At 46.1% G+C, this 14,828-nt stretch overlaps 1 protein-coding gene across 4 annotated transcripts in view; it reads left to right on the top strand.

Moving 5' to 3' along the window:
- The window catches only part of LOC123367428 (protein eva-1 homolog C-like), a 304,747-nt gene that overhangs the window by 128,917 nt on the left and 161,002 nt on the right, over positions 1-14,828 (top strand). For all 4 annotated transcript variants that reach the window (XM_045011677.1, XM_045011678.1, XM_045011679.1 and 1 more), the window contains exon 3: positions 2,336-2,459. In XM_045011677.1, the coding sequence (XP_044867612.1) occupies positions 2,336-2,459 (124 nt within the window). The remainder of the gene's footprint in view (positions 1-2,335; positions 2,460-14,828) is intronic.

Here is a 14,828-nt window from a genome sequence, read left to right as displayed (position 1 = left end):
AAGCCGCGGGACCAGCGGATCCTCCGCAGGCAAGCCGCCGAAGGCTGCCTGCCGTGCTTGGGGTGGCAAAATGCCTAGAGCCGCCCCTGGCTGTGCCTGTTATAAACATGGGAGATGGGGAGATGAAGGGGTGTTGGCTAGGGAGGAAATATATTATTTTCAGCTGAGATTTGTAAATAGATGGAGAATCACTGAGATGGTGAAAAAGTTGGTCTGAATGATAGAAGCTGCAGAGAAGAAAGCGTCGGCATGGGAGGTACAGTGGTGGGATTATGGAAAGGGACAGAAAGCAGGTCCATGTGAGAGGAGAAAACAGAAAGAGGAATGGAGAGAGGCTGGGAGAGTTTCTGAGACAAAGTTTGCCAAAGTCTCCTTGTGAGTGAAAATTAATCAGGTTGGGAATGGAATTCATAGCTCTGTTAAGCAGGGACTTAACGATGCCAATGAATTATCTCACTCTGTGGTCTCAGTCAAAATGCTCTGACAGGTTCATGTGTGTCAGACAAACATGGTAATTTTAGAGCTTCAAGGGGCTCCACAGAAGTATGTAAATACCACCTAAGTCATCTAGCTGAACATAAAACTTAATTACTGCCCCACTTACTGCCCCCCCCTTTCTGCTTTAAAGGATCATAGGGATAAAAATCATTAATCTTTCTTAATGAAGCCATTTTCTATCAGGAGACAGAATGTCTTTCCCCTGTGGATTTTAAGATGGAGTTTTATAAGGGGTGTTATGAATGGAGAAGTGTATGAAGGTAATTCAAAGAACATGAGAAATGGGAGAACCCATCAGGCTCACAAGCCCTGCGTGAGTTTAGCTAAATTGAAACCACTGGAAGGGGGGAAAAGTGAGTCCCATTCAAAACTAAGTCAGCTGAGTAATACTCCTACCACCTCTACTGCTAGTGATTAGAATAATTGCTGCACCTTTTCTGTAACTAACAAAAGAAGGCATTTAAAAGTATGCGGTCCAAATCCTGACCCCACAGTGAAATCAACGGTCAAATTGTCAATAGCTTCGGTGAAACTGGGACTTGATCCTGTATATTTAATGATCTGGTATTCACTGTGGCAATGCCAATCCTCTTTCCTGAACTACCTGTCTCTCAGATCTTGTCCACACACAAAGTTACACCATTGTAACGAAAGGTATGGTTTTAAAATCTCTTTAGTTAAATCAGTGTAAAACCCTCCATTTTTTTGCCTGATTAAGCTAAATTGATAAAATCCATTCTTAAAGCAAAGTCTACCCAGGGCTTAACTAAATTGGCGTAAAACAAACCTTAATTTAACACAGTGCAAGTTTGTGTGTAGATGAGATTTTTAAAAGCACTTAAGTGGCTTAGGAGTCCTATTTCTAAAATTGACTGAGAAGCTCCTATGTGCTAAAATTTTACCCAAGGCCTCAATCTTTCCTAAAAGTTCCAGTGTTGTGCTTGCTTCCCTCTCTTTCACTTAAATCTCAGATGTTTGCGTTATGATCTAATTTGGGCTGCTAGCTAGCATTTCAGCCGTGCCATCCATTGGAATCCCCCACTGCCCCTGTGGTGCAATGTTGCCATTCAGTCTGCTTTTTTTGCACTCAGTTGGCCAGGTCCTCAGCTGGTATCTATCAGTGTCACTCCACTGAGGTAAATGAAGCTATGCCGAGTTAAGCTAGCTGGGGATCTGGCCCGTCATTGTTAGCTTTCTAAGATACAAGCAGCAACACAATAATAAGTCTGAGTGAACAATTGATTTTAGGGGGGTCATTTGCAAGCATTTGCATGGATATGGCATGAAAAATAATCTGAAATTCAGATTTTTGATAGGGGGCAGATATTTGGATTACTTTTTCTTACCTAACAGACACCCTGATCCATTCATTTCATTATCTGGTTGGCTTGTGGCTGGAACGCTGTTATGTGGGAACTTGGGTATGTAAAGTGGTTGTAGTGAATTTGTGGTTCTTTGTATTATAGTAGTCCCTAGAGCTCCTAACTGAGGTCGGGGCCCCATTATACATACACACCTTGTGAGAGACGGTTGCTGCCCCAAAGAGCTTGCAGTCTATTGAGGCCAAATACATTTTTTGGGTTAATGTTGTAGCATTAGGCTGAACTTGGCCATTGTTGTCGGACTGTGTGTGCACTGAACAAGGCTGGGAAGAGTCCCTGGAATTGCAGGGCACTGAGAATTGGCGGCCTCTTCAGTGCAAGCTCATCGTGCTGTTCAGTGAGGCCAAGATCACACTGCTGCTCTGAAGCCTTTCTCCATTCAGTGCACTCTGATAGGTACTAAAGTGCTTCTATTTTTCTGTTTGTTTTTTGTATGTGTGCCCTTGCCCGTGTAGAAAATGCTGGATGAGTGCCAGGACAGACGGAGCTGCCAGTTCCTTGTCAATAGCCGGCTGTTTGGTCTAGACCCGTGCCCTGGAACCGGCAAGTACCTCATCGTATGGTACAAGTGCAGGCCAAGTAAGTATCTCTCCAGCGAGTCTGGTTGCTTTTGTAAGATCAAAGTTATCCCTAGCTTAAGCCTTTGCAGTGAGGCTTCCTAACGTTCTCTTTTGTGGGGATTTTCACTACCTTCCGCCTTTATTTTCAATGTAACATGAACCATTTGGGTACAGAAGAGCCCTCTCCCCTGCTCTCTCAAGGCATTGCTGCTAGACTTTTTCCTTCTCATTGGCAGTCTGCAGTAAGGATTGTATTTGCAGGTGCCAGAGAAAGCTCTTGCCAACATTCAGCTTATGCACTGCCCTGGTAACATTGTCTTCCTTGGGCGGACTGCTCCAACTTTGTATTGCAGAGGTTTCCACTCTGCACTGACTAGATGCGAGGCTGCACTTCATAAGCCATTAGTACAACACAAATTGACAGTGTGACAACAATCCATGTGGCCCAAACTTTCAAAAGCTGTGTGCCTAAAGTTAAGCACCCAAATAAATGGCCAGATGGGAACTGTGTCTGCCCAGCATCTCTGAAATAGGGACCACTTGTTTAGGTGCCTAACTTTAGGTACCTAAGTTTGAAAATGTTGGCCTATGACTTATTTGGCCTATAACCTATTTTGTATAGCCCCTTTCATACAAACCAGATCCCAAACCTTTTTGGAGAGTTAAATAGTACAGTTACGAAGTTATCACAGCCAACAATAGCAGAGTGGGAGAGGAAATTTAAAAAGGTCTGGGCAAGGACGAAGATAGATCTGATATCAGAAGAGATTTTAAAATAAATGGTGAGCCGAGGAGCTTGCTGCAGAATCCTGAGTCTGATACTTGTTGAGTGGGGGGAGCTGGCAAGATCTGTAAGGAATTAAATGAAAAGTGGGTAATGAAATATCGCTACTGTCTGTTAGTTGTGGTCTTTGAGCAGGTGAATGGAAGGTCCATCTTTGTAAGAGAATTTTCTCTGCATAAAATAGAAGTGATTAGTACGTTGTTCTGACAAGTTTCTATTGTTCTGCATCAGCTGTGTTGTCTTGCCCTGTGTATAGTTTGCTGAAAAGGAATGTCATGAAAAGGTCTTAGGGTTTGTATGCAGGTTCTGGTGAGGACTGTAGACTGCTGAAATTTTGAAGGTGTCATAAAGCCCATCTGTACATGAATATTTATGGCTTGAAATGCTCCCCTGTTCACAGGTATGACAGGAAATGGCTTGTGTGTGTGAGTTGACTATCTGAAGTGTGGGGGAAAAGGGGAATTTTCTTGAAAGACAGCAGAGCTTTGCTAGATTGCTTGAGTTTATTTCCCCCAAGACATTTTCCATGCAGCTATAATTTTGCAGGGTGAACCAGGGTCACCTGATGCATTTTATTGTTTCTCAGTCAATGAACAAACTCTTACTGGGAATCTGGTCAGTTCGTAATACCTTTTATAATGCATTGACCATTAGGCTTGCACATCGAATGGCAGCAGCATTTTGAGCTATCCACAGAAGCTTCAAGACTATCTGCAGAGTAATGAAATAGCAGGGGTGTCACAGGAGCTAGTGTTCATATGTGTTGATTTGTAGTCATGTTTTTAATTTGCACTGCTTTAAGGGCAAAATAAGGTGAGATATGATCCTCTCATGAGCTCAGTTAGTGAATGGCAGATATACCACAAGGAGAACAGGTCCGGTGTTATTTTAGCTACTTTGATGATTCCCGTGGGCATGAAAAAACCAAAAGATGTAAATACAAATATTGTAATATTCTAGGGGAACCCAAATATGCAGCCCTAATAAGTAGTGAGATGGTATGATTCAGTCCTGGAAGCTGTGGTCCAGTGAGGTGGCAGGAATCTCTGGGGAGGACTGAGCCCCCTCATCTCTTGTCATTAATCACCAGAAAGTATTCACCACAGGAAGCATAAAGGCCCCAGAGAAGCTTGCTAACTGGTACGTGATCTGTTATACGTTTATCAAAAGCCACAAACAGCGATTCAATCCCCACTACTGCTGCCTACAAATACTTGGATACAGTCTGCCTGGTGCATACTTTGTAGTGTTTAGAAGGCAGATCTGAAGCATCAAACAGGAAGGTGTGAGCTTTCCTGCGCTGAGTGCCATGCTGGAGACCTGCCAGGAGCCCCAGGATTGCCCCAAATAGGCACAGGTATTTGTACTGGATCTTTTTAAAAAAAAATAAAAGCCTAGGTAATCCGCGGGTGACTGTGTGTTACAAGGTCCACTTTAACTTGTTACAGCCCATAGCTATGGCTGCTTGGTTCTTTAGCTCAGGCTGTAGTAGGTTCTACTTCTAGCGGTGGAGATCTCTGGTTCAATTCCTGGTGTGAGGGGCTGCACAACTTGTAATCATGGTTTTTATTTGTATCTTTATTAATGAATGAGCAGCTTGTTTAAATTCCCCCTCCCCACAACAGAGCTGCCATTGAGCACCTTTGCCGTTACCCTGCAGTTACTGGGTGCTGGGGGTCGTTGGCGGCATGTTTCCCTAGGGCCAGACTTATCACCCCCGTGGTGTTAACGCAAAGTGCAATGGAGTTCTGCTCCCATGTTCCTTGCAAGTGAGTTTCAATCCTGCTTTGCATTTTCAACCAGGTGGCTGCATGTTGGCTTTGTTTTCTTTCCCTTGAGCACCATTAAAAAAGATACAGGGATGGAATGTGGAGCAACATGCCTGCCAGACTGTGGGGTTGGGGGAGACCTGGCCATCCAGCCACGACAGGGGAGATTAAAAACCTGTCTCGCCCCCAGGGCCGGCTCTAGGCACCAGCAAGCCAAGCACGTGCTCGGGGTGGCACAATTTCAGGGGTGGCATTCCGGACACCTGTTTTTTTTTGCTTTGGCAGTTGCGCTCCCTAAGGTGGTGTTTTTTTTGCTTGGGGTGGCAAAAAACCTAGAGCCAGCCCTGCTCGCCCCTGCAGCATGAACCTGTCTTGGATTCTAATACTGCTTTCCTAGGGAGACAGGAAGGGGTGCCAGAGAGCTGGCACTGGCAAGTTACTGAACCTCCCCTCTTGGAAAAGAAGAAACTAAAAAGAAATAGTCTAGCTTTGCTCTTCTTCAACCACTAATTGTGAGGCGCAATGTAGGACTCATGGCATGACATTCTTTGGCCTGTATTATGCAGGAGGTGAGACTAGATGATCAGAATGGTCCTTTCTGGCCTTAAACTCTGAGCCTATGACACAGAGGGCATGTATCTAAATACACACGTCTCAGGTATGTACATAGCTCTTTCGCACAGTAAGTTCTGTATAGTGGCAAGAGTCTAGACTATAGCTAGATGGTGTGTGTGTGTGTATGTATATATATAGTTGTTTCTCGGGTACGGAAGTGCTGGGGAGATCAGAAACAGTCAATAAAATGCTCCACTCATTCTAATCTATAGCGGTTTGCTAATGACTGTAAGTTACTGCTGCTGTGTGTTCTCCCTCCAGTACCTAATACACATCTGCCCATATCACCACTGGGGAGATTTTCAAAAGCACCGGATGGGTTCAGGAGCACAAGTCCTTTAAAAGTCAGAGACTTGTGCTCCTAAATCCCTTTGGTGTCTTTGCAAATCTCACCCGTTACTGGCAGCCTCAGCACAGAGGCTTCGAGGTGGGTCCCTCCAGGTCAGGATTGGGATGTGTTGAGGGGGGCTGTGTGGGGCCTACACAGTAGTTGTTCTACGAAGGTCTGATCCAAAGTCCATTGACTTCAGTGGGCTTTGAGTCAGGTCCTGAATGCATGGAGGATTTCAGTCTGCATGGCACTTTTCAGGAATGTTAAAATAATATCTTATGCAGAGTATGATTATTTCTCACCAGAGTGCAGGTAACACACTGATTTCATTTAGAACCATGACATGTAATTACCCCATAATCTGAAGAAACATAATTAGAGGGAATTGGCACAATATTTAATTGGCCTCATACACATGCCTTCTAACCAAAATCCTGATTCACCAATATTATTAAAACAATTGTAGGGCATGTTCATTCCCCTCAAATCTGGGAGACATAATGCTGTGTAGGATCTTGTATTGCTGTACACCAGAAAGTACTCATTCTGTGTGCCATAAATATGACTCTCTGGAGGGGGGCTGGCATAATCTAGTGCTTGCAGTCAGAGGCCAGGAGCAGGACTCCTGGGTTCTATTCCTGCCCAAGGTCTCATAGGTCAACGCAAGTCATTTAACCTCCCAGTGCCTCAGCAAAATGAGGATACTAATGCCTAGCTACATTTGTGGGGCATTTTGTGGTTCTTCAGAGGAAATGTGCCGTATAAAGTGAGTTATTTCTTAATTACTATTCTGAGAGGAGAGAAGAGAGATTTCCAGTGCACTTTACAACTTGGCTCCTGCCTACATGACCTCCGACTCCCCAGTCCTGCCATGAGCGCAGGGGACTGGACTAGATGACCTCTCAAGGTCCCTTCCAGTTCTATGATTCTGTGCTCTGCCAATCTTCTTACCTTGCCGCAGTTCTTGACTCCTTCTCCCCCTCCTGACCTCATGCCTTCTTTGCCCCTCTCTTCTGGAAACAGTTCCCCTTTCCTCCTTCACATCACTTCCAAAGCACAACCTGTTCCTCATGGTAAGCCAGCAGCAATGTTCTCTTGCCACTCTTTCCCTCTGCCCCATTGTATTGTAACTGCTGTGCCTTAAGATTGCAGGCTCTTTGGGGCAGGGTCTCTTGTTTGGTATTCGGTGTTTTTAATCTGTTGTAAAATGCTACATGAAATTATCACGTGGTATAAAGGATTGTTGGAGACTGATCTGTACCAAACACCTTCTACTGAACATTCCTGGGATCCAAACTTTGCTGCTGACCCCTTTATCTGTGATGAGCCAGACCAGAATGTGGGTCTGAAACCCTCTGCGATGTGGGAAAGTTTGGATATGGGTTGTGATCCAGACGGGAACGCAGTAGCGCAAACCCAGCGGTAGCTCTTAAACAGCTGCCATGTTCCATCCCAGAAGTGGTTGCGCTGCAGTGGTGTGTGCTGTGATCCTTGTGTCTTTGCCTCCTTTACTCACTATGTACATGTTGTTATTTCATGTAATGTTTGCAAAGCACTGTGTGATTCTTGGATGATGAAAGGTGCTAAAGAAGTGCGAAGGACCATCCCCAGATAATTCCTGCTGTAGGAGGGGACAGCCTTCAACGAATTTCAAGAGATCCCAACTTTCCCCGGGGAAACAGTCGCCTCTACATCCCCTGTAAACAGGCCCACCGACAGCAATTACGAGCCCCAGGGCAGAACAGTCAGTGGGCCCCCACGCGCACACAAGCTGCACCCACACGGACGTGGTCCGCCTGACATTTGGGCAGTGCTGCGCCTGTGCTGGCTGGTGCCCAGTTCGCTGCTGGCTGTGCTGCTGGGTGCGCTCTTCTGACATGGCCAGGGCTTCTACAGGCCCGCCCGGTAGGGTTGCCAACTGTCTAATCATGCAAACCCAAAGACCCTTGCCCCCACTTTCCCTGAGGCCCTGCCCTGTCCCGCCCCTTTTCCAAGGCCCCACCCTCCTGCTCACTCCATCCCCCCTCCCTCTGTCACTCGCTGTCCCCCACCATCACTCACTTTCACCAGGCTGGGGCAGGGGCTTGGGTTGTGGGAAGGAGTAGGGGGGCAGGCTCTGGGAGGGAGTTTTGGTGCAGGAGGGGGTGAGGTGTCAGGCTCTGGGAGGGAGTTTGGGTGTGGAAGGGGGTGCGGGCTCTGGGAGGGAGTTTGGGTGTGTGGCTCCTAGGCAGGGAGCCCAGGGGGTCTCTGTACGCCCTGCCCACAGGTACCATCCCCACATGTCCCATTGGCCGCAGTTCCTGACCAATGGGAGCTGCGGAGTCAGCACTTAGGCCGGGGCAGCGCACGGAGACACCCCCCTAGGGGCTTCAGGGATGGTGCCGGCCACTTCCGGGAGAGGCGCGGGGTGACGAGCGAGGGTGGGAAGGAAATCTTTTAAATTGTCCAGACCCCTGGGCAATTGCCCCCTTTGCCACCCCCACCCCATTGGTGGGCCTGCCCGTAAAACATGGCAATAAATTTGGGGGGAACCTCCTCATGGCATGCATTGAATGTACCATCACCCATTCAGTTCCCTTAGGACCTGATCCTGAACCTTTGAAGCCATTGACAGGTTTCATAGTAGCAGCCGTGTTAGTCTGTATCCACAAAAAGAACAGGAGTACTTGTGGCACCTTAGAGACTAACACATTTATTTGAGCATAAGCTTTCATGGGCTATGCATCCGATGAAGTGGGCTGTAGCCCATGAAAGCTTATGCTCAAATAAATTTGTTAGTCTCTAAGGTACCACAAATACTCCTGTTCTTTCTGAAGCCATTGAGAGCTTCGTCACTGTGCTCAGGATCATGCCTTTACGAGTTAAATCCTCTGAGCTCAGGACTCTGCCTGAAAATCCTAGTTAAATTACACCCCTCCTTAAGACTTACACACTGTTGACATGATTTGCTGCACGCCATGCACAAGAAGAGGGAAGAACGTTCGAAATAATAGCTTCTTTTGGAGCTATAGAAATCCCAGGCACCTTTAACACTAGTGATTGATTTTAGTGCTGGGATAGATTGGTAATTCAGTAGCTATCAACCCTGTCAGAAAAGCATTAGTCTCCCTTGGGAGACAGTTTTATTGGTGGCAGGAGAAGTTCATTGTATTGTTCGCTGCATTGCTCTTTGGTGGCTCATGCCTTATAAGCAGCCCGGCAGACTGTGGGCTGTTAGAGTGGCACATTCTCCTGGCCTTGCTATTGAGGGTGTAAAAAAGGCCCTGAACTCATCAGCTCATTCTTGCTTATCTGTATTATTTCAAAACTGTTTCGATTGGGTAGGGAGTGGAAATTTATAAGGGTAATAAACCTCAGGCCACAAGCGCCGCGGTGATGAAAAGGCGTAAATAAAAGAATGTTATAAATGTCAGAGAGCAGATCAGTGAGCCTGGGATCAGACTGAGCCTTATAAATGAAACTTTAATACTTGCAGTTAATTCTGATTAAGCCACCGATGCGCAGACATTTTCAGATGCTGTCAAATAGCCCCATCCCTGAAACACACTAATCACTCGACTGGCAGGAGCAGGATTAAGAGAAATGCATGATTTCACTGTCAGTGAATGCAGAAATTATTGTCAGTCAGTGCATGCACTGTGTAAGGGAGAGCATCACAGAAACCCCATCTGACCAGAGTGAGAATGAAAAATAAAGGGCTGATTTTCCTCTTGCCTTTGCCAATGGAATCCTATTGATTTCAAAGGAGTTTCTCCTGACTAACTCTGGTACGAAGAAGAATCCAGCATCCAAATGGGGGCTCAGGCCAGTTCCCATTTATGTGAATACAAGGACTCCCATTGTCTTGAGGGGGAGTTGGATCTGGACCCTGGTACCCAGATGTAAACAGCTTTAAAGGCAAATTCCGCATTCTTTTGCAGTTCCCCTGCTCAATTCTGACTTGAGTTGTGTAAATCATAAAGCTGTGACTTCTTTAGACTCAGCCAGTTGTCCCCTGGTGTTTGTGTTCTATGGGTTCCATTGGGAGGGGTGGTGAAGTAAAGAATCCGTTTTTCCACCCATGGGTTTTGTTTTTTTTAGGACTTTGATGAATAACAGTACATGAAGACAACTCGTTCTCTCCAAGCTGCTCTTTACAGAGGCAGATGGGTAAATAGTATTTCCCGAAGCAGTTGGGAGGTCACAACCTTTGGCCTCAGGTACAATAGACCTAAAATAATTGGCAGATCCTTAGGCATGGTGTATAACTGTCATAACTTTATGCACTGAAGATTGAGATTGCATTGTGGCAGACATTTCAATGATGACAAACAACTTTGATTGTTGTGGGGAGGTGAGGGGGAAAGTTTGTTTATACAATTAGTCAAAGTGACATAGGAACTCCCGCTGACTCCAAGAGGAATAGGAATTTTTTCACGGTGATTAACCAGAACAAACATGTGGAGAAACCAGTGTCAAAGTATTTTAGAATGAAAAGTAAAACCAACTCCCCCCACCTCACTCATAAAGCACTATCAAACTGTGTTAGGGATGCCAAGTAGCAGCTGAAAATGGTATTTCAAGATACCCTGAAAACACACATTTAAGAGTGATCAAAAGAGAAGGCACGCATGCCATTAAATACATCCTTGTTATCTAGATCTCACCTCTGCAAGCCTTTACTCATGTCAGGGTGAGGACCTGCAGAATTGAACCATGATGTGGAGCAGGCACATGGCCTCATCTGGAAGTATGCAGGGCAGAAAAGTGAATAATAGGGCACTTCACATGGGAGTGAGAGAACTATTCGAGGATGATAGCAATAGAACAATCAATCTGAATGGATGTCTTTTGGAATGAATGAAGAGTGAATTGGAAAAGTGTTGGGATACAGGTTTGGCACTGGACAGTTCCAGTGGTTAAAAATCATGAGTCATGTCCCAAAAATCACGAGATTTGTTTAAAAATAATGAGATTTTTTTTAAAGGGTTTTTTATTTTGTGTGTATGTGTGTGTTTTAATTTGCCTTCTGGTTTTTGAATGTTTTAAGAGTGCAGATGGGTTGAGTTTTCAAGCTTTTTCTCTGCAAACATGAGGGTTAGAAACTTGCTTTCATATTGTAGATGAAAGCTGAGATTCTCATCTAAATCACACGCGTCTAGGAGCTAGGGCTTTATGAAACACCAAATATTGTGAGACTCACGCTGAAACTGCGAGTGTTGGCAACAGTGTTCGTTCCAGCTCTAGATTTTGTCACAAGAATCCATTAAAGGAAATGATGTGTAAAATTGTTCCTGTTTAAAATGGATTTTCTAAAATGTTAGAGCGGATTAAAAAGTAGACTTTTATGAGGTAATAATTAATCACACTGTAACAGGGTGCTCCCCATGCCCCACTGGCAGGGTTGGTGCAAGGATGTTTCGCGCCCTAGGCGAAACTTCCACCTTGCGCCCTCCCCTGTCCCCGAGCCCCGGCCCTGAGGCACCCCCCACCCCCCCCGGGGCAGATCCTCCCCTCCGCCCTGAGGTGCCCCCCCGCGGCAGCTCCTCACCCCCCACCCTCTGCCCTGAGGCCCCCCCCCGCCCCAGCTCACCCCTGCCCTGCCTCCTCCCCAAGCATGCCGTCGCTGCTTCACTTCTCCCGCCTCCTAGGCTTGCAGCGCCAATCAGCTTAGGCACCGCAAGCCTGGGAGACGGGAGAAGTGAAGCAGCCATGGCGTGCTCGGGGAGGAGGCGGAACAGGGGTAAGCTGGGGCAGGGAATTCCCCTGCGTGCCGCCCCCCCCCCAATTGCTGCAGGTGGCCCTCCCCGCGCTCCCCTGCCCCAGCTCCCTCCACCTAAATGCTGGCAGCGACCGGGGCGGCCGAAGATCTGGCCGCTGCGGTTGCTGCCGAAGAAAATGCCGCCCCCCAAATGCTAGCACCCTAGGCAACCGCCTAGGTCGCCTAAATGGTTGCACCGGCCCTGCCCACTGGGTTCAGCCTCCTGGCCCTGCTCCCCAGTGAGTCAGGACCACCACAAGCTGGTGCAACCCCCGTGCTCTTTATTCCTGTGTCCGGTCCCCATCACCAAGCTCCAACTATTTACAGCTTATTTACAGGTTTGGCCTCGCACAGGCCTCAGTGGCAATAGGGTAGCTGGCTCCTTCTGAGCTTATTCTCCCCTCCTGGTCTCCAGCCTCCTCTCAGGCTCACTTCCTCCCAAGCTTTTAGCCCCTGTTAACGATGCTGGCAGGTGTGGCCAGTTTCCAGGCCAGTCCTAGCTAGTGGCCCAGTCCCAACCCATTCCCTCTGATTAGGGCTTTCCCTGCAGTGCCCTGCCACACATACACACAGGGTTTATAAAATTAAAAGTACTGGGCCCAATTTTCCCCTGACTTATGCCCTAGGCAACCCCAGTGACTACAGAATAAATCGGAACTGGATTAGGTTGATTAACTACTAATAATTCCTTTTCCTAACATCTGTATGAGCAGGGTAAGTATGGTTATCATGTTTTTACATATTTTTCAAATGGGGAAACTAAAGGACAGAGTTCAGTTTACACAAACAAGTTTTATACCAGTTTATTTACTGGTTACTCCTGATGTACATCAGTGTATGAGAGAAAAAAAATAGGGCCAATGAGTCAGTTGAAGAACTGGAGTTGGAATTTAGTTGTCCCCAGCTCCAAGTGTTATATGGAGACCTCATCTCACAATAGAGTGTCTACATTTCAATACCCTTCTCTTTTTCACCCTTTAAATCATCCTATAGTTTTGTTTGTCTGACAGTAAAGTCCAGCCCAGAACATCTGAGCCTGGCTTTGAAAACGAAAGGTAACAATTAATTTGCAACACTGCCAGCCTTTTCAAAGCAGAATATAAAAAGACAACTGCTTTAGTCTAATGAAAGTGACAAGCGGGAAAGTCTCCTTTTAAATGCTGCAAATTGGCTGGGTGCATCACAGGGATAATTTAAAAGGAATCCGACAGGGTCATCTATAAAGAACAATCTTTCCACTTGTCAGAAGAGTTTTAAACCTCCAGAAATTATCGGTGGTTGAGTTTGCAGGATGCCTTTTGAAACTGGCAACATTTTTGCTCTATCAGTAAATATATTGTCCTATTAGATGTAACGTTAAGACTTTTAGGGAATAGCTACACTGCAGTTAAAAACCCACGGCTGGCCCGTGCCAGCTGACTTAGGCTTGTGGAATTTGGGTTAAGGGGCTGTTTAGTTGTGATGTAGATGTTTGGGCTCAGGCTGGAGCCTGGGCTGTAGGACCTGGAGAGGTAGGAGGGTCGCAGAGCTCAGGCTGCAGTCTGAGCCCGAACGTCTACATCACAGTTAAACAGCCCCTTAGCTCAAGCCCTGCAAGCTTGAGTCAGGTGGCATGGGTCAACCACGGGCAGGGTAGACATACAGTCAGATGACTTTCTGAACAGATAACTACTTACAGCAAGGCATCAGATTAGCACACACAGTTAAAAAAAAGAAAAGAAAAGAAAAAGTGCAGTTAAAAAAAAGAAAAGAAAAGAAAGAGAAAAATTGAATAAAAAAATTTCTGAACTTTTCATTGTGTATTTCAGTGTTTGTGAAATGTGCTGGCTTATTAACAATCTAGGGTGGTGGGTGGAGCCCACCAGAACAACAAAAAGCCCACCTCTTAGACCTAGACCTCTACATTTAACTGATTATGGAATGAAAAACAGGGAAGTAAGTGCAGGTCACAGGCTCAAAACAAGGGATCCAGTGGGGGACATGCAGCAGAGAACCCTGGACAATGTCCACTGCCTCAAGGAGTCCAGGGAGTCAGTTGATGCCTCCCAGAGGAACTATTACTGGATGCGTGCTGGCCTATTAAATCCTGAATTGATGGACGGAGCCCACCAAGCAACTGAAGGCCCACCCCTCAGATAAGGAAGGAGCCACAGGACTGAAGACTTAGCGAGTATGGAGAAAAACAAATGAATAGACTGGAATGGGGTGAAGATCCTAGGTACAAAATGAGGGAACCCAAAGCACAATACTGTGGACAATGTCCACAGCTCCATGAAGGAGTTCAAGGATGCAGCCCAGACAAACTCAGGTCAGCACATATCAGGGTGATTTATACCTATCTGGAAGGGACCCTGAAAGGTCATCAGGTCCAGCCCCCTGCCTTCACTAGCAGGACCAAATACTGATTTTTGCCCCAGATCCCTAAGTTCAAGGATTGAACTCACAACCCTGGGTTTAGCAGGCCAATGCTCAAACCACTGAGCTATCCCTCCCCTCATTTGAATTTGATTTAAATTCTAGGAGGCAGTGGGTGGAGCCCACCACACTAACGGACCTCCTCATCAGGTGCACGAGGGAACACAAGACCCAGAGAACAAGTAATTAATTGGAACAAAAAATGCTAAAACATGAATGGAAGCACAGGTCAAAGATTTAAAAGAAGGGTTGCAGATGGGGGCCACCCAGCAGAGAACTCAGGACAGTATCCAAGAGGAGAGACCATGAAACTTGATTGGAGGAACACCAAGACTTCAAATTGGTGAGGACTTCCTATTTAAACACAAAGAGCGGCACATAAAAAGATGCAAAGAGAACTAAATAAATGTGCAGCTTGTTTAAATGACACTGTGAGGCTGGCAGGGGTGATGATGTCAAAGTAACAGGAAGTAGTAGAGGTATAAGCTACAAAGTAGGGAGAGTTGATTCTGTAGGGTGGGATGAGGTAGAATGAAATTGAGCAAAGGAAAATTTAGGCTGAAGAGAAGTCGCCAAAGAGTGAAAGCAATTAAAATCTGGAGTAGCATCTTGCAAGTAGTCTTATTAATTCAGTCATTTGAAACTGGACAAGACAGTGTTCTTGAGAATCTTCTGTAGGAAATAATCCTGCAGTGGCAAGGAGCTGGGAAAGGTCACCTACTAAGTCTTTTCCA

This window comes from Mauremys mutica, chromosome 3 (genome assembly GCF_020497125.1).
Source record: "Mauremys mutica isolate MM-2020 ecotype Southern chromosome 3, ASM2049712v1, whole genome shotgun sequence".
NCBI lineage: Eukaryota > Metazoa > Chordata > Testudines > Geoemydidae > Mauremys > Mauremys mutica.
This window is presented reverse-complemented; position numbering and strand designations above follow the sequence as displayed.